Genomic DNA, 25479 nt, shown 5'->3' on the forward strand with positions numbered 1-25479 from the left:
TGATAGTCTTTGGTAAGCTTCCATGCCTGGAGGAGGCCTTTTTGGCCAGTCACATCGGGCTGTTAAATTGTGACAAAGTGGTATTTGGCACTGCTTACACAGGGCCATGGACTAGAAGGGTAAGGTCTTCCAACAAGGGATGTGGTATTTACTTTTGCTGGATCATATGTCTTATCTACCTTTCTGGAGATAATTTGTATATAAGTAACACATACGGAAGTATTTATTTATTTAGAGACCAGAGTCTTGCTCTGTTGCCAGAGAATGGGGTGCAGTGGCTGATCTGGGCTCACTGCAACCTCTGCCTCCTGGGTTCAAGTGATTCTCCTGCCTCAGTTTCCCAAGGAGCTGGGACTACAGGTGCGCGCCACCACACCCAGAAAAGTGCTGAGATTACAGGCATGAGCCACCACACCTGGCCTCTTTCTTTTTATAATAGGCCTCCTTGTATTATTTTTAACCTCTCCCTCATATGACCCCTCCCTCTGTTCCTCTCTTCCTGCAGAGGTAAGCGCTATAATGGATTAGAAAAGTATCATTCCCATATATTTCCTTAGACTTTTAGTGCACATGTCTCTAAACATTTTCTGGATTTCATCCATGCTAAAGTACACATTTTAACATTCTGACATCAGAATACATCTTACAGTTGACAGTGTGTCATATTTTAATGATGTATTTTTTCTTATTTGCACATAAAATAATAGTGTGTCAGTAACTGATAACATTTTAGAATCCTTGAAATATAGTATTACTGTTTTGCCTGATTTTGAAATGTATTTAAGTATTATATACTATAATTCTTCTACAGCTTGCTTTTTTTCCCTCAACATATTTATGCAATTTATTTGTGCTTGATATTTGTAGCTTTAGTTCACATATTACCACTGCTGTATAAATAGTCTATTTTCACTCTCCTGTTGGTGGATACTACAATGTTGCTATAACACTGCTGTTAATGTGTGAAAGAGGTTTTACTGGTTCATACCTAGAAGTATTTTGGGACTTTGCGGTATAGGTGTTCTCAGCCTCACCAATATTGTTAGTGAACATTCCCACTATTAATGTATGAGTTCATTTTTCCATTTGATTCTTGTCCTCACCAATCCTTATTGTCAGGTGTTTTTTTCCAAAGATTAATTTTTTAAGAGCAGTTTTAGGTTCACAACAAAATTAGGCAGAAAGTACAGAGATTTTCCATATGCCCTCTCCCAGCACCTCGATGGCCTCCCCCATTCTCAACACCTCCTGTCCATGGTCTATTTGTTGTAACTGCTGAATCTACATTGATACTTTGTCTCAAAAAAAAAAAAAAAAGTCTCCCTCTGTTGTCCAGGCTGGAGTGCAGTGGTGTGATCTCCACTCACCACAGCCTCCGCCTCCTGGGTTCAAGCGATTCTCCTGCCTCAGCCTCCTGAGTAGTTGGGACCACAGGCCTGTGCCACCATGCCTGGCTAATTTCTGTATTTCTAGTAGAGACAGGGTTTCACTATGTTGGCCAGGCTGGTCTTGAACTTCTGACTTCATAATCCGCCCACCTGGGCCTCCCAAAGTGCCGCGATCACAGACATGAGCCACTGCACCCTGCCAGCATTGATACATTGCTGTCACTCAAAGTCCATAAGGTTCACTGTTGGTGTTGTACAGTCTGTAGATTTTGACAAATAGATCATGACATGCATTCACCATTATAATATCATCCAAAATCTGTCTCCTATGATAATTTCATACCACTTTCTGTTGCTACTGTGGGTTGGCACCAAGCCCTACGGAAAAGAAGAGAGAGAATGCCATTGGCAATCAGGACAAATTTTAATAATCATGCGAGCTTGAGCAAGTGTTAGATGAAACTGTTGTTTAAGACTTTGAGTGTTCTGATGAAAAAAAGCATGATCAACTTGAGCTGGCAAAATGCAGTAAAGTCTGCAGACCACATCTGTGGTTGTACCAGAGCATCAGCTCAAGCGTTCCCTTCTGATAAGGGACCAGGTAACCAAGAATGAGAGCGAATATGGGTGATATAAAGAGGGTGATGATGGGCACAGAGGATCTCCTGTGCGGTAAGAAACGAAGCTGGTAAAGATTCATTAGTAATGCCCTTCACATGTGCAAGATCTAAATGAGTAATGCTAACTCTATTTATGTCTTGGTGAGGAAAAGTTTGTAAAGCCATTATTGGGGCACCTAACTCCACCTGCTGCGTAGTTTAAAAATGTTCCTGGATTTTGTGTTGCCAGTTTTGCATGGCATCTTGCTACACTATAGCTGTCTTTTCAGTTTCTTTTTTTGAACCATCTGTAGAGATAGTAGTGGCATGAAGCAAGGGCTTAGAGACAACAATAGGTAATTTTTTTTTTCTTGCTTCTAAAGGGTTTATTGTCACAGATGGTCTGGTAAATTTTTTTTTTAAATTATACTTTAAGTTCTGGGGTACATGTGCAGAACGTGCGGGACTGTTAAATAGGTATACACGTGCCTTGGTAGTTTGCTGCATCCATCACTCCGTCATCTGCATTAGGTATTTCTCCTAATGTTATCCCTCCCCAATCCCCCCACCCCTTGCTATACCTTCCCTAGTGCCCCCCCAGTCCACCTCACAGGCCCCAGTGTGTGATGTTCCCCTTGCTGTATCGGTGTGTTCTCATTGTTCAACACCCACTTATGAGTGAGAACATGCGGTGTTTGGTTTTCTGTTCTTGTGTCAGTTTGCTGAGATGATGGTTTCCGGCTTCATCCATGTCCCGGCAAAGGACATGAACTCATCCTTTTTCATGGCTGCATAAAAAATATGGAACTCTTCACGACGTGTCATCCTTGCCAAGGGGCCATGCTAATCTGTGTATCTTTCCAATTTTACTAAGTGTGCTGCTGAAGCCAGCACAATAGATACATTTTAACAGGCATAGTTTGTAAAGAATTCAGGAGCTTTCAGGCTGGTAAATGGAAGCAGATATTACCAATAAAGTCAGCTGTTGCTACTTGCCAATCAAGATCACAAGCTCAGAGGGTCTGAAATTGTTCCTTGCTTAACGGTAGGAAAGGAGTAGCAGGGTTCTATTTCGATAACTGGATGCAACATTGGCGCCCCTTTATGAGAAGAAAAGCTATTAAATCTGTGGTCTTTTGTATATGTTTAGAGGGTTTATGAGACAGGTAAATAGCCCATAAAGTACAGAAATGGCAAAAGATAAAGCCTACCTGTTAAACTAAGGCATGGAAGGGATGGATATTTTGAGGGTTTTTTTTTAAAGATGGGGTTTCACCATGTTGGTCAGGCTGGTTTTGAACTCCTGATCTCAGGTGATCTGCCCGCCTTGGCCTCCAAAGTGCTTGGATTACAGGTGTGAGCCACTACGCCCGGCCTTCAGTGAGTTTTAACCATATTTTGGCCCTTGAAAGTTATTGGAATGTGACCGTAAGTCACCAGGATAACAAACCTATGTTGAGTTAGCTTAAGTGTGTAAAAAAAAACAAACTAGAAAACCCCCAAAACATTTTTAAATGTCTTTAGGTGTTGGCCATTTTCTTGGATTTGCCGTTAGCTAGAATGTCTTAGAAGTGAGCTGCTTTGGCCGGGCGCAGTGGCTCAAGCCTGTAATCCCAGCACTTTGGGAGGCCGAGGCGGGTGGATCATGAGGTCAAGAAATCGAGACCATCCAGGTCAACATGGTGAAACCCCATCTCTACTAAAAATACAAAAAATTAGCTGGGCATGGTGGCGCGTGCCTGTAATCCCAGCTACTCAGGAGGTTGAGGCAGGAGAATTGCCTGAACCCAGGAGGTGGAGGTTGCGGTGAGCCAAGATCGCGCCATTGCACTCCAGCCTGGGTAACAAGAGCGAAACTCCGTCTCAAAAAAAAAAAAAAAAAAAAAAAAAAAAAGAAGTGAGCTGCTTTCATCTGCTCTGGGCTCCTTGGGCAGCTTCTGTTTTAACAGCCTGCCTCCTGCTGCTCTTACACTACAAGTGGCAGCAAGAGGCCAGAGAAAGAACAGGTGGTAGAGTGCATGTATGAGTGTGCGGGGGCAGGAGGCAAGAGGGTAAGCCACTCCCCTCCTCCTCCAGGCCAGCCAGGCTTGGAGCCAACCCTGTTGGGTAAGGCACTGGAAACATACTGGGCTTTTTGTTGTTCTTCCTATCCCCAAGCAGAGAGGCTCAGGGGAGGAGCAGACATGCAGCACTGGGTCTGCTCTGAAGTTTCCCAGCCACCGTGTTCTGAAGATGACAGGAGCTCGAAAAGCTTGTCCTCCTCAGCCTAGTTAGCATTTAATACACGGCTATGGGAGAGCGCCCCTTATTAGCAGGCTTCTTCCCTAGAGCTCTGTACTCTAGGCTGCTCCACACCCCTCTGCCTACTTTAGGCTAATAAGGTCAGGGTGCACGTGGACTGTTTCTTAGCCCTTTCCCCAGGGGACCAGGGAAGACAAGGAATTGCTTGTTGGCTGAGACATGCGAGGGGTGGCGGAAGTAGGAAAAGCCGCAGCACAGATGCAGCAGGCTGCTTTCTGGGCACAGTTACTGAGGCACGTGACTATGGTGAAAGGGATTCTTAGGACGGGGCTGGAGCTGCCTGAAGCCACCCGGGACTCGGTCTGTGCCTCTCGGCCCCCGCTCTGTCACTACCAACCCAGAAAGTGGCAACTTGCCTAGACTGCCAGTGACTAAATGGGCACTCCATGGCATCTTAGCAACTCTCCTGCGCCAGGCCTCTGTGGGCAGCAAGAAAGCCAGAGCTTTCTGGGATAAAACCCAGGAGGCAGCTTGCAACTTTCCCTTACACTCCAGGGAAACAGAAAAAGACAAGGCCGGGAAGGCCAATGCTGGAAGCAGGAAGTGAGAACTTGCTTATTAGGAAAACAGTCATCCTCAGCCACGTTCCTTCCCTCCTGCAGGCACCCCTCCAACAGGGAAGTCTGTCGAGGAGACGTGGCCGCCCGATCATATGGATGGTTCGTTGATTGGGGGTCTTATCCAAGAACCATTCCTTGGGCAGCCTCCAATCTCCTCAAGGGGGATGGGAGGCGCCGTTGGCTGGTCAGAGCCAACAGATGCAGGTTCCTTTAAGGGTGAAGGAAAATAAGGCAATGGCTTTTCTATTTGGGGAGGAAAAGACTCCGGTGTGTCCTTATTCTCACTAGAAAAAATATCTTCCTTATTCCCCATACAAGGGAATGAAGGCGGGAGAGGAGTTTCTCCCTGTTCCGGTTCCTGCTTTTCTTTCTCTTTAAATCTCCTGAATTCCCTTCAGATGGGGAAGATGGGCAGTCTGACTCACCGCAATTTGGTAGATAAAGAGGATACAACACAGAAGATACAACACAGAGCACAGCAGTGCCCAGGTGGTCAAAACAGTAACAGTAGTAAAGAGACCTTGCTTATATCCTTTTTCAGGCAGCAACCTATCTGCTCCAGTAACTCTAAGATTCTTTGATAGGGAAACCAATGGCATTCCTGCTGAATTAATGCCTTGTGTAGAGCTCCAGGCTCTACAGGGCACTTAAGTAGCTGTTGCACTGTTTTAAAAAGTACTTTCTTGGGAGGCTGAGGCGGGTGGATCACGAGGTCAGGAGATTGAGACCATCCTGGTCAACATGGTGTAATGCCGTCTCTACTAAAAATAAAAAAATCAGCTGGGCATGATGGCACGTGCCTGTAATCCCAGCTACTCAGGAGGCTGAGGCAGGAGAATTGCCTGAACCCAGGAGGCGGAGGTTGCGGTGAGCTGAGATCGTGCCATTGCACTCCAGCCTGGGTAACAAGAGCGAAACTCCATCTCAAAAAAAAAAAAAAAAAAAAAAAGATTAAAACCTTTCTGCTCTTTGATCATTTCTTGACCCATGATAACCTAACCCCTGATACTTCACGCTTGCATCTCATCCTCCTGATGGGAGTCAGGACTGTCCCTTACCGGGATTCCCCAAAAACTGATGAGCTCTCCTCCTTCATGCGTAACTTCAAGGCAATCACATCGCAGGCACCACCTGCAGAGCTTATAACTTGCAGTGAAGGCCGAGAATGAAGTACTCAGACAATTCCAGCTGAGCAGGGCTAGAGGGTAGCTCTTCTGAGAGAGAGTGCCCCAGGAGCAACTGTCCACCAAGTATTTATTGAAGGGGCTTGTATTAACTACAAACATCCACTAGATGGTCATTTGAGGTGGGTTACTGAGGCACCTGCGACCTTTTACACATGCAAACTGCATTCTCAGGAGGCTGTTTTCAGGGTTCCTTATCAGGACACACTCCACCCTGTCTTGTTTTCAGGGTCAAGGAGTTTCTTTCCCATGCACAAATAACATTAACTCAGTGCCTCAGTATTTTTCCATGCCCCAACCTCAAATGCCATGTACATAAGCTTGAATATGTTGCCATGTGCCCCCTACATGAATGGCTTTTTATTTTTTTGAGACAGGGACTCATTCTGTTACCCAGGTTGAAGGGCAGTGGTGTGATATCGGCTCATTGCAACCTCAGCCTCCCAGGCTCAAGAAATCCTCCCACCTCAGTCTCCCAAGTAGCTGGGACCACGGGCACATACCACCACACCCAGCTAATTTTCTGTATTTTTGGTAGAGATGGGGTTTAACCCATCAGCTTAGGAGTTCCTCAGGCTGGTCTCAAACTCCTAAGCTCAGATGATCTACCCACCTTGGCCTCTGAAAGTGCTAGGATTACAGGCATAAGACATCATCCTGGTCCTCCAAATAGGCTTTTAATGAAGACAAAAGTGCCCTATTCTGGGGAAAAAAAGCCACAAAGGACCTTCATTAGTAAGGAAGAGAAGTGTGCAGCAGGATTTCAGGCAGGAATGGATAGGATAACTACTGTTTTGTGCAAATGCAGTTGGGTTTATGATGAGCTCTGCCCTTATCTATAAATCTGCTAACCCCTCAGCCTGGAAGGGAAAAGAGAGTACCAGCTGTCAGTCATCTGGCTGTATAACAAGAAGGTCTGACAACTGGAACCCTTCTCCTGGATTGGTTCCAGTGACACTTTGTCCCTGAGATCAGGAAGTATCTTGCCAGTAAGAGACTGCCTTTGAAAATTATTTTGATCTTGGACAATGCTCCTGACCACCCAGAGCCCGATGAGTTTAACACTGAAGATGTCAAAATGGTTTGCTTGCATCCAAACAAAGTATCTCTAATTTGGCCTCTAGACTGGGGGACGTAAGGGCCCATCAAGGCTCATTATACATGGTACTCTATAGAAGGGATTGTTAATGCTGTAGAAAAGAACCCTGATAGAACACTGTGAAAGTCTGGAAGGATTACACCACTCAAGATGCCAACATTGTTATAGAAACTGCTATGAAAGCCATCAAACCAAAACAATAAATTCCTGCTGGAGAAAACTGTGTCTAGATGTTGTGCATGACTTGATGGGATTTATGACAGCCAGTCAAGGACATTATGAAAGAGAAAGAGACTGTCAATATGAAAAAAGAGGTGAGAGGTGAGGGGTCTTTGAAAAAATTAAGGAGCTAGCAGATACGACACCAGAGGAATTAACAGCCGATGACGTGCTGGAGATGCATGCTTCTTCTGAAGCAGCACCAGACACGGAGACAAAGGCAAGAAGCAGCAGTGCCAGAAAACACTGACAGTAGACAAGCTGGCAGAAGGGTTCCAGTTACTCAGAACTGCTTTTGACTTCCTTTTAACATGGACCCTTCTGCGGTACAGGCACTGAAACTAAAGCAAATGGTGGGAGAAAGTTGGGTGCCATATAGAAACATTCTTAGAGAAACAAAAAAGCAACAAAGTCAGAGAAATGATGATGTATTTCCATAAAGTTACCCCAAGGATGACTGCGTCTCCATCCTCCACTCCTGCCTCCTCCATCACTTCCACTTCTGCCACCTCTGAGCAAAACCAGCCCCTCCTCTTCCTCCTTCCCCTCGTCCTGCTCAATGTGAAGATGACGATGAAAACCTTTATGATAATCCACTTCCATTTAATGAACAGTACCTTCTTTCCCTTATGATTTCTTAACATTTTCTTTTCTCTAGCTTATTTTATTGTAAAAAGACAGTGTATAATACTTCTACAAAATGTGTTAATTGACTTATGTATCAGTAAGGTTTCCAGTCATCAGTAGGCTATTGGCAGTTAAGTTATGGACAGATTTTCATTGCATGGTGGCGGTGTCCCCAACCCCCGGTTGTTCAAGGATTAACAGTAAATAAACAAAACACACGTTTACATGCACACATGTACCTGTATTCTATTGGTTCTGTTCTGTGGAGAGCACCGATGTGAGCACTGACACATCCCATGTCACACACATACGCCTGAAGTGAACAGCGCAGGAACATGGGCCAGTGCTGAGTCCACATGAGCCGGCATTTATAAGTTTCCACTTGTGTTCAATGCATCTCCAAAATGTGTAAGGTGAGTCATAGAATTCTGATTTTATCAGTGTGAAAATTGGGGTTCGGAGAGGTTTGCTATATTGTCAAAGTTGCCTAATGACACGTATCATGAACCAATGATTGAGAATACATGTATCTAGACTGCAGTGCAGAAGATTTTGGATTACAGTTTCTACCTGTGATTCCACTTAAGTTTGGTAAGTGCTATGATAGTGTATAAAGACAGTGCTGTGTATTCAGAGAGGGGTAGAATATTCTGGTTAAAGTGGTAGGGCCAGAGAGGATTAACCACAAACTCATTTTGGTTAAATGATAAAGATAGACTTCTTGAAAAAATTATCCAAAAAATTGGCCAGGCAGGGTGGCTCACGCCTGTAATCCCTGCACCTTGGGAGGCCGAGGCGGGCAGATCATGAAGTCAGGAGATCGAGACTCTCCTGGCCAATATGGTGAAACCCCATCTCTACTAAAATACCAAAAAAAAAAAAAAAAAAAAAGCTGGTTGTGGTGGTGTGTGCCTGTAATCCCAGCTACTTGGGAGGCTGAGGCAGGGGAATCGCTTGAACCCAAGAGGCAGAGGTTGCAGCGAGCCGCATCACGCCATTGCACTGCAGCCTGGTGACAGAGCAAGACTCCGTCTCAAAAAAAAAAATTATCCAAAAAACCTTCCTTCCAAACATCCCTACAGATAGTACTAAGTGACCTTAAAATTAAAATCCTCAACTTAGGCCTTATTTTAAGCCCTAGGGAATGTTAGACATAATCAGCTCCATTCTTTGAACTCAGGACATGGAAGATGATAGTGTAAATAATGAAACAAATCTGATGGATTTCTTTTTTTTCTCTAGCGGAATTGTATTCAGTACATGTGAACAGGGTAAAACATGTTAGAGCATTCAAAGACAGAGTCTATACCCAGAGACACAAAGAGTGATAGTGTTTTAAGGAAGCATCCTTTTTTTTTTAAGACAGAGTTTCACTCTTGTTTCCCAGGCTGCAGTGCAATGGCGTGGTCTCCTGGGCTCAAGCGATTCTCCTGTCTCAGCCTCCCAAGTAGCTGGGATTACAGGCATGCGCCATCACACCTGGCTAGTATTTGTATTTTTAGTAGAGATAGGGTTTCACCATGTTGGCCAGGTTGGTCTCAAACTCATGACCTCAGGCGATCTACCCGCCTCAGCCTCCCAAAGTGCTGGGATTACAGGTTTGAGCCACCACACCTGGCCAGAAACGTGATTTTTTTGAAAGCAAGATGACATTCATGGAAGACAAAACTGCAGGATTTGTATTATATGTTTTTGAGACCAGATGAGAGAAGAGGGAGAGGGTGCCAGGGAGATTAGGTTAGGTTTAGATATCCAGAAAATTGAGGAGAAACTTGTTCCCTACTTCTGTCCATCTTTTTCCTGGTAATTACGCCTGAGATATTGCAGAAAACAGTCACATCTTACATTTATTTATGGCTTTTATAAGTTGACTAATATAAATATTAGCAAGAATAATATTTAATACTTACTCTTAACTTGTCATCCATTATTTGTATTCCTCTAGAAGTGTGGAAATTGGAGAAGGAACGATTGTACAAGTCTCCCAAATTAACACTGTGTTCGATTTACCTCTGTGACTTAAGAACTGGAGACTGGATACAAGGTCATTTGCCTTTTCACTCTCTTGTTAAACAGTAGCAGAGGAGGGGCCCATTCTAATTTATTTAGAAAGCCACAAGTATGAGCAACACATACCCACAACCTCACAAATACTCAAAAAGTTGAGCCAGTACTTCCTGATGGGAGTAACCCAGCCATTACAAAATACCCTATTCAAAGGGTAGAAAACAAGAATGATGGTTCCACAGGGGTCATGGGCACGTGTACACATGTAGTCTGCGTGTCTCTGAGTGTATGCATTCATGTATTTTTTTGTTTTTGAGATGGAGTCTTACTCTGTTACCCAAGCTGGAGTGTAGTGGCGTGATCTGGGCTCACTGCAACCTCCACCTCCCAGGTTCAAGTGATTCTCCTGCCTCAGCCTCCTGAGTAGCTGGGATTACAGGTGTGCGCTACCACGCCCAGCTAATTTTTGTATTTTTAGTAGAGACGATGTTTCACCATGTTGGTCAACCTGCTCTCAAACTTCTGACCTAGTGATCCGCCCGCCTCAGCCTCCAACTGCTGGGATTACAGGCGTGAGCCACCGCGCCCAGCCACATTCATAGATGTTAATCCTTTACATGTTTAAGTATTTTTAGGTCCTAAACAAATCTTTGAATACCAAATCATATTTTCAGCATAAGACCAGTTCTCTTGGTTCTGACATAATGAGCAGATTTTTTTATCTTATTAAAAAGAAGAGATGGTGGTGCTGGTAAGGGCTCAGTGGCTTTTGCCTTTCGTGGCTGGGATTATATTAAGGAGAGACAGTTTCATCCCATGGTGAATTTGGAATAAATATAACTGTGACACAGATCTGTGAAGCCATGTCATATATTCTGGTCTGATGTGGGTTCCTCTTGGCCATTACGTGGATCCTACAACACAATCCAGTTTATTCCAGGTAAACTGGGCTCTGGGCATGTGGAGGTTTCTTGAAGTAAGGCAGAGGAAAGCACCTATTGCTCCAAAAATACAGCCCTAAGCCAAACTTCTCTCCAGGAGAGACCTCTCTTTCTCATGTTGTACTTTCTAAATGAGTGTCTGGATGAGCCTCTGCTGCTTATAACTGTAGGCAGGAATGTGTTACTGGGATGTACATGGGGTATCTTATAGCACAGGCAAGGGTACTGTATTTATGGCTCTCCTCTCCCTGTGGAGGTGTCATTACCATGTCACCTGTAAGAAGAGTGACACTGTCTACAAGGAGAGACTGGGACATTTCTGCAGAAGAGTGCAGAAATGGTGTTAATGAGGTGGGCTTGATGAGCATAAACCTCCAGCACAGAAGTTGTGGCACGCTCCCATGAACTGCAAGTCCAAGGGGGAAGTGGGAGAGGAAAGAAACAACTGAACCTGTCATCATCCCTGTCACTCAGTGTTTTTAAGGTAATACTTTCCCCAAATTGTACTTTCATCTACACAAAAGTATTGCAGGGTCAATTCATGATGACACTCAACACTTGCTCTACAACACAACTCAGCCTGGTTGTGGTCTCTCTCTCTCTCTCTCCCCCTCCTCTCTCTCTTCTCTTTCTCTCTTCTCTTTCTCTCTCTCTCTCTCAAATAGAGACACAACAGGGTGTCTTCCTCTCTCTTTTAAAATAGAAACAGGGTCTCACTCTGTTGCCCAGGCTGGAGTGCAGTGGCATGACCATAGCTCACTGCAGCCTCAAACTCACCCAACGCCCAGCCTCAATTTATTCTTCTGCGTCAGCCTCCCAAGTAGCTGGGATTACAGTTGTATACCACCATGTCCAGCTATTTTTTTTTTTAAAAAAGTAGAGACAGAGTTTTGCCTGTCCAGGCTGGTCTCAAACTCTCGGCTCAAGCAATTTTCCCCCCTTGGCCTCTCAAAAGTTCTGGGAATACAAGTGTGAGCCACCACACTTGGCCTCATTTAATTTCATAAAAGCACATATATTCTATCACCCTATTCTACCATCAGAATTTTATTGGAATTACCTATGTTCTTTTCATACCATAGATTAGACCTAAAATTGATCCCCACTTCACCCCCTACTGCTGCTTTGATTTCTGTTTTCCTGCACACACAACGGGCCACACCTGAAAAAAATCACAGGGCGGACTTCAGGAATCAGTTTTGATTTTTGCTGTTGTACCTTAAAAAAAAATTTCTACTTGGCCGGGCATTGTGGCCCACGCCTGTAATCTCAGCACTTTTAGAGGCTGAGGTGGGTGGATCATGAGGTTAGGAGATTGAGACCATCCTGGTCAACATGGTGAAACCCTGTCTGTACTAAAAATACAAACATTAGCTGGTCGTGGTGGTGCACACCTGTAATCCCTGAGGCAGGAGAGTCGCCTGAACTCGTGAGGCCGAGGTGGTGGTGAGCTGTGATCACACCACTGCACTCCAGCCTGGTGACAGTGAGACTCCGTCTCAAAAAAAAAAAAAAAAATCAACTTTTATTTTAGATTCAGGGAGTACATGTACAGGTTTGTTCCATGGATGTACTGCATGATGCCAAGGTTTGGGGTACAAATGATCCTGTCACGCAAGTGGTGAGCATGGTATCCAACAGGTATTTTAGCTCTTACTCCACTCCACCCGCTCTCTAATAGTCCCCACTGTCTGCAGTTTCCATCTTTATGTCCATGTGTACCCATGTAGTACCCTTATTATGGTGTTGTGGAACTTACATGAGAAAGGGACTTTCTTGGATTCATGTACATGGCTCAAGAGAAATGTTTAGGACTGATAGAGAGCCTGCCAGGCTGGTGGCCCATGCCTGTAATCCCTGCACTTTGGGAGGCAGGGGCAGGTAAATCACTTGAGGTCAGGAGAACTGATAGAGACCTTAATTATCAGCTTTCAACTGGGATTCCAGGAAGGAATCTCTAGTTAGATTCCCATAGTATTTACACCTGATCCTTCCTGCTGTTGGCTGATGGGAGCAAAGCTCCACCCAGATTCCCTATCTCAGTTAGGTTCTTTGAAACTCAGGCTACTTCTGGGATTAAAAACTATGGAATTCTCTCCGTAAAAGTGACTGTTACTCTAGTATAGGCCAATCCCATTTCTCCTTTAAATATTATCTCTTTTTAAAAAAATTATTATTTTTTTGAGACAGAGTCTTGCTCTGTCGCCTGGCTGGAGTGCAGTGGTGCGACCTTGGCTCACTGCAACCTCTGCCTCCCTGTTCAAGCAGTTCTTCTGCCTCAGCCTTCCAAGTAGCTGGGACTACAGGTGCATGCCACCATGCCCAGCTAATTTTTTGTATTTTAGTAGAGATGGGATTTCACCATGTTGGCCAGGATGACCTCATGATCCTCCTTCCCTGGCCTCCCAATGTGCTGCGATTACAGGTGTAAGCCACTGCGCCTGGCCTTTAAAATTTTTTTTATTTTAGACTCAGGGGGTACATGTGCAGGTTTTTACCTGGGTATATTGTGTGATGCTGAGGTTTGGGGTACAAATGATCCTGTCATCCACGTAGTGAGCATGGTACCCAGTGGTTTCTTTTCAACCCTTGCCTCCCTTTGTATGTTTTCACTGCCTCTTATGTTTTAGCCTTTGATGACTGCTTAACTGACTTTCTCCCAGAAGTCAGCTTTAAAATTTAATCCCATTCCAGAAGTATAAGGCCAGAAATGTAAACAGAAAGCATATAGATTGGAAAGAACAAAATGTAACTGGCCCTATTTGCAGACTGTATTATTTTCTACATAGAAAATTCAAAGGAATTTACAAACAAGAATGTCACAACACACACATCCAGTGAAGCAGTTAAGTTTAAATGTAGTACATTTACAGGAGCTAAAAATGACACAACAATGATTAAAACTATAAAACAATGATGAAAACTGAAGAAATCAAAGACCTACATAAATTAAGATACATATTATGCTTATGGAGTGGAAGGCTCAGTAAAGATTTCCATTCTTCATCCAATGAAATAAAGGCTTAATGCAATTTTGATCAAAATTTAAGCAGGGTTTTTGAAAACATAGGCTGATCCAAAAATTTATATTAAAAAGCAAAGAAGGTGGAATAAATGAATTTTGAAAATAAGTAACAGGTCAGGTGTAGTGGCTCACACCTGTAATTCCAGCATTCTGGGAGGCCAAGGCTGGAGGATTCCTTGAGCCCAAGAGTTTGAGACCAGCCTGGGCAACATGGCAAAACCATCTCTACTAAAAATACAAAATTAGCTGATTGTGGTGACACACACCTGTAGTCTCAGCTACTCGGCTGGGAGACTCATTTGATTCTGGGAACTTGAGACTGCAGGGATCTGTGACTGCGCCACTGCACTCCAGCCTGGGTGACAGGAGTGAGACCCTGCCTAAAAAATAAAAATAAAGTGAGAGGAATCACTATATAGCTACAGTAATCAAGACATTGTGGCACTGATAGAGGGATAGATGCATAGACTGATGGAAAGGAAGAGCATTCAGAAGCATACAAGTAGGCCAAGCAATTTAATGGAGAAAAAATATTTTTTTCAATGAATAGCATTGTAAAACTAGACATCCAAAAAACGAACCTTGACCTGTATATTCCTTATAGGAAATTAACTCGGCCAGGTATGGTGGCTCATGCCTGTAATCCCAGCACTTTGGGAGGCCGAGGTGGGTGGATCATCTGAGGTTGGGAGTTTGAGACCAGCCTGACCAACATGGTGAAACCCCGTCTCTACCAAAACCACAAAAAATTAGTCAGGCATGGTGGCGCATGCCTGTAATCACAACTACTCGGGAGGCTGAGGCAGCAGAACTGCTTGACTGCTTGAACCAAGGAGGCGAAGGTTGTGGTGAGCCAAGATTGCGCCATTGCATTCCAGCCTGGGCAACAAGAGTGAAACTCTGTCCTTTGTCTCAAAAAAGAAAAAAAAAAAAAAAACCCTCAAAATGTATCATAGACTAGATAATTTTCACATTCAGCTTTAAAATTTGTATCTGAAATAAACTGAAAACATTTTTTTTTTTTTTTTTTTTTTTTTGAGACGGAGTTTCGCTCGTTACCCAGGCTGGAGTGCAATGGCGCGATCTCAGCTCACTGCAACCTCCGTCTGTCTCCTGGGTTCAGGCAATTCTCCTGCCTCAGCCTCCTGAGTAGCTGAGATTACAGGCACGCGCTACCATGCCCAGCTAATTTTTTGTATTTTTAGTAGAGACAGGGTTTCACTATGTTGACCAGGATGGTCTCAATTTCTTGACCTCGTGATCCACCCACCTCGGCCTCCCAAAGTGCTGGGATTACAGGTGTGAGCCACCGCGCCCGGCCGAAAACAGTATTTTTAACATGCAAGTAACTGACAAAGGATTTGTGTCCAGAATATAACACACACAAAAAAAAAAAATAAGAAAAAAATCCATTATGAAAAAACGATAGAGATTAGATTAGTAATTGCCAGGGGTTAGGGATGGGAAGTGAGGAGAGGACAGGAAGATGGGTGTGACTATAAATGGATAGAACAAGCGATCTTTGTGGTGTTACAAGTTTTATATGTTGTCTGTTGAGGGTGACACTTATCTGCACATGAGATAAAATTGTGTAAAACTATATAGACACATACACAAGTGCACATAAAACTGATAATGTTTGTGGATTGTACCAATGTTAAATTTGATACTGCCTATTACATGTTACCATTAGGAAAAACGAAGCCTAAGGTACAAGGACTAAATAGTACTATAGGATATTATTTGTATAACTTCCTATAAATCTTTAATTGTTTCTAAGAAAAACATTTTTTAAAGTTCCAGTAGAAAAAAACATAATATATGAATAGACTATTCACAGAAAATGAAATTGGAGGAAACATATTTGTATTTTTTTTGGTTTTATTGAGATGGAGTCTCACTCTGTCGCCCAGGCTGGAGTGCAGTGGCATAATGTTGGCTCACTGCAACTTTTGCCTCCCGGGTTCAAGTGATTCTCATGCCTCAGCCTCCCAACTAGCTGGGATTACAAGCAAATGCCACCACACCCAGCTAATTTTTGTATTTTTAGTAGAGACGGGGTTCCACCATGTTGGCCAGGGTGGTGTCAAACTTCTGACCTCAAATGATCCTCCTGCCTTGGCATCCCAAAGTGCTGGGATTATAGGTGTGAGTCACCACTGTGCCTAGCTGCAGCATAATTACATGAGAGGCCTGCATATCAAACATCTGTGGAACAGGATGAAGTGAATTTTTCACTTTCCACTGGGCCCTTACCTGGCATATGTAAAATCACCAGCATCTGCATCCCCATTTATTGATCCAGAAATAAAGCAAGCTTTGTTGACATATATAGAAATTGCTCCTACTTTAACACCAGTAACTATCCTTGGCTTGATGTATTAGAATGTAAACCACATTTTACAGTATGCATGAATGGTCTCTTTCCCACACTCCAAAGCCAACCCCAATGAAGGTGGATTTTTTTTCCCCAAATGGATAGTTATCCCAATAATGTTTTGTTCCTATATGCCTTTGAACCAGAAAAAAAAATTTAGGATAAAATTTAAAATTCCCTCAAATAAATGCTAAAGTATTGCTGATTTTATTATTCCAATTAACATGAAGAGACAGTAAACAAAATAATACCTTGTCAGGCATGTTTTATGTAAAGAGAATTTTCTGTACATGTTAGGATCTTATCAAGATTAAGAAGCCATTTTAAAATTGTTTCTCCAGGCCCAGGTTTCCCCCATCCATTTGATTTATTTTAGAAAAATTAGGGAAAAAAAGGCAAGAAAAAAAATTTTTAAACCGATATAATTTGGACAACCAGCTTTGTCACCACTGTTACATTTGCTTTTACTCTTTTATTAAAGAAATATTACAGATAAATATAGCAACTCCCACCAAACCTTTTCCACATCCCAAAAGGCAACCAACGTCGTATATGGATCCATGACCAATATATAGTACTGTTCTTTCCACAACGTTATTAAATTATAGAAATGTTATACTGTGTTCTGTTATGCATTTTAATTTTTTCTCTCAACATTATATATTGTAATCTATTCATGTAACTATATGTAGATTTTGTTTCTAACTTCTGTATATTTTATCACAGAAATAATCACACGTATTAATCTGTTCCACAATTGATAAAAAATTTGTTATATCCAATTTTGGGCAGTACAAACCTTGATTCAGGAACACGGTGATCTCCATCTCTTTGTTTACATTTGTAGGTGCCTGTGAGGCCAGCAAACCAAAATTCAATGGACCATTCCACGTTTATGTGCTTTTAAAGAAATCCTGTTACCCTAAAGTAATACATTCTTTTTTTTTTTCTTTTTTTTGAGATGGGGTTTTGCTCTTGCTACCCAGGCTGGAGTGCAATGGCGCCATCTCAGCTCACTGCAACCTTCGCCTCCTGGGTTCAGGCAATTCTCCTGTCTCAGCCTCCTGAGTAGCTGGGATTACAGGCACGTACCACCATGCCCAGCTAACTTTTTGTGTTTTTAGTAGAGACGTGGTTTCACCTTGTTGACCAGGATGGTCTTGATCTCTTGACCTCATGATCCACCCGCCTCGGCCTCCCAAAGTGCTGGGATTATAGGCGTGAGCCACCGCGCCCGGCCCTAAAGTAATACATTCTACTTTCCTCATAGTTTTAGAATTTTGCTTTTTATATTCTGGTCTTTAGTTGGATTTTATTTTTGTATATAAGGTAGAAAGCTAAAATTTTTCTCCTATGAACCTTGCATTTATTAAATAAGCCATTCATTCCTCAGCGATTTCAATAGCACTGTCAGACACAGAATTCCCGTATCTGGTTGGATTTTTGTTATCAATCCTCATTATCTTACTACTGCTTGATTTATTCACTAACACACTGTTTAAATGACAACAGCTTTAAATAAGTACGTGATATATCTAATATTAGAGCATGTCTTCTCTATTTTGCTTTGTCAAATTGGTTTCAGCTATTTGTGTTTATTTACTTTTCCATATAAAATTTTTGGATAAGTTTTTAAAGTTCTTTGAAACTGATAAACTTTGAGTGGAAGTATATTAAACTTAGAGATTTGGGAGAGAAATTATATTTTGACAATGTCAAGTCTTTTCAGATAAAATGCCATTTTCAGGTGTTCTTTTGTGCCCTTCAATATGTTTTGTGACTTTATAAATACCTAATAATTCATTGTTGTTTATTCTTAGGTTTTTCTACCAACATATTTTCTAATTAACTATGTCTTGTACAAAAGTTACTTTTATAGTTCTTCACTGACTCTTGGTTTTCCCAACCTTGTTTTCCTTTATACATTGGCCAGGAGCTCAAGTATTGTGTGGTTATGCTGATGGCAGGTAACTTGTTTCAGATTTCAATGAGAATGCTGATTAAATATTATTAATAAGATGTCTGCTGAAAGTTTCTGATAATCAGCTTTTTCATTATAGAATTTGTCACCTTGGTAGAATTCTCTAATGTTTCATAAATTTGTGGCTTTTTCAGAAGGCTATTCCACATTCATAGGTTTCTACTCTAGAAATGATCATGTAATGTGCAATGAGGTGTTAATTCCTTCAGAAAGCTTTGCCATGTTCACATATTCATAGGGTTCTAATGAGTGTGAATTCTCTGGTGTCTAACAAGGTGTGACTTCTGGCTGAAAGCCTTGCCACACTCAATACAGTGATAAGGCTTCTCACCTGTATGTTTTCTCATATGAAGTGTAAGAGATGAGATTTGAGAGAAGGCTTTTCCACATTTACTACAGTCAAAGGGTTTCTCACCTGTGTGTCCTCGTATATGTATAGTAAGGGATGAGCTTTGGGAGAAGGCTTTTCCACATTTATTACATTCATAGGGTTTTTCACCTGTATGACCTCTCATGTGCACAATAAGGGAAGTTCTTTGAGAGAAGGCTTTCCCACATTCATTACATACATAGGGCTTCTCACCTGTGTGACTTCTCATATGTAAATTAAGCAGTGAGCACTGAGAGAAGGCTTTACCACATTTATCACATTCATAAGGCTTTTCCCCTGTATGACTTCTCAAATGGAGGGTAAGAGATGCAATTTGAGAGAACGCTTTACCACATTCATTGCAATCATAAGGTTTCTCTCCAGTATGAACTTTTTGATGTGTAATAAAGTTTTGCTTTTGGCTGAAGGCTTTACCACATTCATTGCATTCATAGGGTTTCTCTCCAGAATGAATTTTTTCATGAGCAATGAGATTTGATTTCTGGCTAAAGGCCTTCCCACATTCCTTACATATATAGGGTTTTTCCCCAGTATGAATTCTCTGGTGTCTAACAAGATTTGACATCTGTATAAAAGCTTTCCCACATTCATTACACTCATAAGGTTTCTCTCTAGTGTGGATTTTCTGGTGTGTAATGAAGTTTTTCTTGTGGCTGAAGGCTTTTCTGCATTCCTTACATTCATAGGGTTTCTCACCAGTGTGACTTCTCATATGTACAGTAAGGGCTGAGCTCTGGGAGAAGGCTTTTCCACACTCATTACATTCATAGGGTTTTTCACCTGTATGAATTCTAACATGTATAATAAGCATGGAAAACTGAGAGAAGGCTTTACCACATTTATCACACTTATAAGGTTTTTCTCCTGTATGACTTCTCATATGAAGAGCAAGGGATGCAATTCGAGGGAAGGCTTTGCCACATTCATTACATGCATAAGGTTTCTCCCCAGTATGAACTTTCTGATGTGCAATGAGGCTTTGCTTCTGGCTGAATGCTTTTCCACACTCATTACATTCATAAGGTTTCTCTCCAGTATGAATTTTTTCATGATCAATGAGATTTGATTTCTGGCTAAAGGATTTCTCACATTCCTTACATGCATAGGGTTTTTCTCCAGTATGAATTCTTTGATGTCTAATGAGATTTGACATTTTAATGAAAGCTTTACCACATTCATTACATTCATAAGACTGCTCCCTACCGTGAATTTTATAATGTTTAATAAGTTTTTCCTTGTGACTGAAGGCTTTTCTACAGGTACTACATTCATAGGGCTTCTCTCCAGTATGAATTCTAAGATGTCTGATGAGGTCCAAAGTTTGAGTGAAGCCTTTTCCACAATGATTACACTTAAAGGGGGTAATGACAAAATGGGATGAGCTATTACCGTATGACTTCACAGGTTCACTATATTCACAATGTTCCTTTCTTATAAGGCATTTCACATCATTATGACAGTCAAAATTATGTTCTAAACACTTTCCAAATAAGTTATACTCATAGAGATTGTGTCTAGAAGGGAAAAAATCAGAGTTCAGAGGAAATACATTTGCAAATTTCTTATGACATTCATTGTCTTTTTCTTCATTCAGTGTTTTCTGGAATTTTTCTTCAACTTGTCTCAAAAGTCTGTCCTGGCTTTTCTGATGCTCATCAACTCCCCATATTTCTCCTAAAATAGATTGCAAATAAATATCACTTATTAATTTTTTCCCCAATATTGTAGTATGAAGAACATTTTGGGATTGATCCTTGGTTTAAGGCCTAGTCTCCCATGATAAAAACATATTCAAGTGCATGTATCTCTTATCACTGAAGTTTTGAGGATGAAATTCAGGAAAGGAAGTATGAGTAGAGGTATGTGTGTGTGTCTATGTGTTTTATTTTTTGGACAGAGTCTCACTCTTTTGCCCAGGCTGGAATGTAGTGGCATGATCTTGTCTCACTGCAACTTCTGCCTCCTGGGTTCAGGCTATTCTCCTGCCTCAGCTTTCTGAATAGCAGGGATTACAGGCATCCACCACCACGCCTGGCTAACTTTTGTATTTTATTAGAGACGAAGTTTCACCATGTTGGCCAGGGTAGTCTTGAACTCCTGACCTCAGGTTGATCTACCCGCCTTAGCCTCCCAAAGTGCTGGGAATACAGGCATTGAGCCACCACGTCCAGTCTAGGCATATATATTTATAAATACAAATAGCTTTGACTGCTTTAAAAAGGATCTGATCGAAAACAAATAGGTAAATAAATAGGAGATACAGAATGTACAAATAAAGTAAGAAGAAATAGTGATAGAGAAAAAACCAGAAAGCTAAAAATTATAAGATCATTTTGCAGGACTCTATTAAAATACACTTTTATAATCTCAGCACTTTTTCTGAAAATTGCAAATTACCAAAACTGACTCTAGAAGTTGCAGAAAACTTATCTAAACCAATTTCTTTAAAATGAACAAGAAATATGAAAAGTAACTCCCTAAAAACAAAAAGAAACCCAGAGATCCACTTGAAAATTCTAACAGATTTAAAGGACAACTCCTATGCTGTTTAAAATGTTGCTAAAGAAAAAAGAAAAATTCCCAATGTTTTTGTGTGTGAAACAAACATTAATAGCAAAACCTGACAAAGATAACATACCAAAAAAGCAAACTATCTAATTTCATTCATGAAAACCAATGTAAAAAATTCTATGTAAAACATCAAAATGACCTAAAAGAATTGACCCAGAAGTACATTAAATCTAAAATACATCACATTTGAGTTGAGTACATTTTTTCCAGGAATATGTTTCAATAATAGAAAATATATTACTATAAGTAAATCATTAATGAAAAATGTCATTTGAAAAAATGAAAAAAAAATCAAGTAATCATTTCTGTAGATATTAAGATCATAAAACTCAACATCTATTTTCTTTTTCTTTTTTTTTTTTTGAGACGGAGTTTCGCTCTTGTTTCCCAGGCTGGAGTGCAATGGCGCGATCTCGGCTCACCGCAACCTCCACCTCCTGGGTTCAGGCAATTCTCTTGCCTCAGCCTCCTGAGTAGCTGGGATTACAGGCACGTGCCACCATGCCCAGCTAATTTTTTGTATTTTTAGTAGAGACGGGGTTTCACCATGTTGACCAGGATGGTCTCGATCTCTTGACCTTGTGATCCACCCACCTCGGCCTCCCAAAGTGCTGGGATTACAGGCTTGAGCCACCGCGCCCGGCCTCAACATCTATTTTCTATTAAAAAATCCTTTACAAAATAGGAACAAATAACATTTAATTTGAGAATAAAGTACAGTATAGCCCAAACACCAGCACTTTACTTAATGGAAAACATCCAGAAGCATTCACATTTAAGTCAGAAATAAGAAAAGATGAGTTGTCACCACTCATTGCAGTACTGGGTAGTACGGTTAAATAAGAGAAATAAATCAGAGGCATGAAACTTAAGATGGGCAAGTGCAAGTGGGTCACTTTGGGAGGCTGAGGCAAACAGATCTCTTCAGCCCAGGAGTGTTTAAGACTAGACTGAGCAACATGGCAAAACCCCGTCTCTACAAAAGACACAAAAATTAGCTGGGTGTAGTGGTGCAAGCCTATAGTCCCAGCTAGTAGGGAGGCTGAGATGGGAGGATCACCTAAGCCTGGGAGGTCAAGGTTGTGGGGAGCTGAGAGCACATTACTGCTCTCTAGCCTGGGTGAAAGAATAAGACCATGTCTCAAAAAAACAAAAAAAGAAAAAGGAAAAGAAAAGGACAATTAATATTGTTTGTCAGAAATAAAACTGTTTGCCTGAAAAATCAAGTTCATCTGAACAATTATGAAAAGTGAGAAATTACATATGAATCAATATTCATTTTTTAAAACTTCCATATACAAACAACTACAGTCATCCCTCACTATTGGGAACTGGTCCCAGGACCTCCCATGGATACCAAAATCCACGGATGCTCAATCCCTTACATAAAATGATGTAGTATGTTCATATAACCTATGTGGATCCTCTGGTATACTTTAAATCTTCTCCAGATTACTTGTAATACTGAATACAATATACATGCTATATAAATCATTGATATACTATCATTTTAAATTTGTATTTTTTTTTTATTGTTGCCTTTTTTCCCCTGAATATTTTCAATCTGTAGTTACAGAAACCATGGATAGAAAGGGCGGACTATATTTAGAAATTATAGAATTAGAAACTACATTTACGATGGCAACAAAAAGTATGAAAAATATACAGAAATAAAAAATGTCCAAAAACCATATGAAGAAAACTTTAACATGAACACAGAGACTTGAACAAATGGAACTGTGTTATGGATTGAATTGTGTTGCCCCTAAAATACTATGTTCAAGTCCTAATTCCTAGTGCCTCAGAATGAGGCCTCATTTAGAAATAGTCACTGAAGATGAAATTAGTTGAGATGAGATCAAACTGGAACAAGGTAAGCCCCAAATGCAGTATGACTTGTGTTCTTATAAAAAGAATGCTACATGAAGAGACAAGAGACCCAGAAGAAATGCATGCAAAGATGGAGAGAGAGAGTGGAGTTATGCTGCCACAAACCAAGGAATGTCTGGGAGTACAGTCTGGCCTCCAGAACTGTGAAAATAAATTCCTGTTATTTCTAAAGTTACCCAGTTTGTGGTAACTTTAGAAATAAAGTTAGGAAACTAAGGTAAAAGGGATTAAAGCATTTTAGACAAAATTGACCAGCATAAAGATGACATTCACAGGTTAACATTATCAGTTTAAAGGGGTTTCAGTAAAAATGTTTGAAAATAGAAGTAATAGCTCAAAGGAAAATAATACTGGGATTGTCACCGTAGAAGGGAAAAATGTGTAGAGAAGAATTACTTTTCAACATATATCCTTTTGTACTCGAAAAGTTTTGTTCTATGAGCAGGTGTAACAGTATTACAGTATTGTTCTGAATACTGCAATAATCAATAAAATGAGAATAACCAATAGGAAGGTTAAAAACTGGATGACACAACTGGAACATAAAACGGAGAAGCCCACCTAGGTTAATTGTATAGGGGCAAATATAGTGATCAGAGGGAAAAAAATAGTAAGCAGCTGAGGTTAAATATGGTATAATAAATACACGAGTTTAGCTGATTCAACCCAAAAGTGCACCTAAAAGGGATAATTTAAAAGGCTTAAATGAAGATGAAGACCATAAAAGACAACAAGGGATGATAGATGTAAATGTAATTTTAGCAGATGGAAGATAAAAGGACCGTTACCTAACAGAAGAGCTGAGAACGCTGAAACCCATGTGCTTGCAGACAAAGATGTCACAAAGCAAGTTCCTACTATGTAACTAAAGAAAGGCTGAGAAATTATAGAGAAATCACGTACCTTGAAAGGTGGGGAGGAACAGGGGCCCCAAAAAAACAAGCAAACTGAATGGAAGTCTGTAAGGCAAACAATTACTTGCATTGTGCAATGAGGTGCCTATCACTCCTTTACCCTAGAGAAGATGGGAGACTACTCTCTGCTTCTGGAGAAATGGAACCAGACAGACTCTAGAGTCAGGAACACCAGGCAGAGGAATTCAGAGAAAATAAACTGGCTCAAACAAGGAGAATAAGCAAAAGTCTACATACTTAAGGCTAATATATTCCGTTCCCTATTGCTGCTTACTTCCAAAGGGAAAATGGAAAACTTCCTCCTCTCTGCCAGTATCTTTTTTTTTTTTTTTTAATTAATAATAGCCATTATGACTGGTGTGAGATGGTATCTCATTAGGGTGATTTGCATTTCTCTAACCATCAGTGATATTGAATTTTCTTTCATAAGCTTGTTGGCCATATTTGTGTCTTAAAAAAAGTATCTATTCATGTCCTTTTAATAGGATTTTTTTCTTGTAAATTTAAGTTCCTTATAGATGCTGGATATTAGGCCTGTGTCAGATGCATAGTTTGCAAATATTTTCTCCCATTCTGTATGTTGTCTGTTTATTGATAGTTTACATAAATGATAATCTTGACTAAATGTATTACAACAAATATAAAAAAAGATAAAATCTATAATTCAAAATAGAAACATAGGCATACTTCAGAGAGATTGTGGGTTCAGTTATACACCACCACAATAAAGTATGTCACACAACTTTGTTTTCCATTGCATATAAAAGTTATGTTGGCCAGGCGCGATGGCTCATGCCTGTAATCCCAGCAATTTGGGAGGCCGAGGTGGGCAAATCATTTGGGGTAATGGGTTTGAGACTGGCCTGGCCAACATAGTGAAACCCCAGTCTCTACTAAAAATTTAAAAAAATTAGCCAGGCATAGTGGCAGGTGCCTGTAATCCCAGCTACTGGGAGGCTGAGGCAGGAGAATTGCTTGAAATCTGGAGGCAGAGGTTGTAGTAAGCCAAGATCTCCCCACTGCGCTCTAGCCTGGGCGACTGAGTGAGACTCCATGTCAAAAAAAAAAAAAAAAAGTTAAGTATTATTATGTAGACATGCTTTTGTATGGCAGGGCGCAGTGGCTCACACCTGTAATCCCAGCAATTTGGGAGGCTGAGGGCAGGCAAATCAGAAGGTCAAGAGATCGAGACTATCCTGGCCAACATGGTGAAACCCTGTCTCTACCAAAATTACAAAAAGTAGCCGGGTATGGTGGCAGGTGCGTGTATTCCTGGCTACTTGGGAAGCTGAGGCAGGAGAATCACTTGAACTTGGGAGGTGGAGGGTGCAGTGAGCTGAGATTGTGCCATTGCACTCCAGCCTGGGGAAAGAGCAAGACTTCATCTCACAAAAAAAGTACATAC

General features: G+C 41.1%; 1 protein-coding gene and 1 pseudogene across 5 annotated transcripts in view; both read right to left on the minus strand.

Moving 5' to 3' along the window:
- Positions 1–2782: 2782 nt before the first annotated feature.
- Positions 2783–2881, minus strand: LOC120362855 (U6 spliceosomal RNA; annotated as a pseudogene).
- A 13630-nt stretch (positions 2882–16511) lies between these two features.
- Positions 16512–25479, minus strand: part of ZNF569 (zinc finger protein 569) — a 61816-nt gene continuing 52848 nt past the window's right edge. For all 5 annotated transcript variants that reach the window (XM_074386424.1, XM_074386423.1, XM_003937425.4 and 2 more), the window contains one exon: positions 16512–20373. In XM_074386424.1, the coding sequence (XP_074242525.1) occupies positions 18551–20373 (1823 nt within the window). In that variant the 3' untranslated portion in view covers positions 16512–18550. The remainder of the gene's footprint in view (positions 20374–25479) is intronic.

The sequence above is a fragment of the Saimiri boliviensis genome, chromosome 14 (genome assembly GCF_048565385.1).
Source record: "Saimiri boliviensis isolate mSaiBol1 chromosome 14, mSaiBol1.pri, whole genome shotgun sequence".
Lineage (NCBI taxonomy): Eukaryota > Metazoa > Chordata > Mammalia > Primates > Cebidae > Saimiri > Saimiri boliviensis.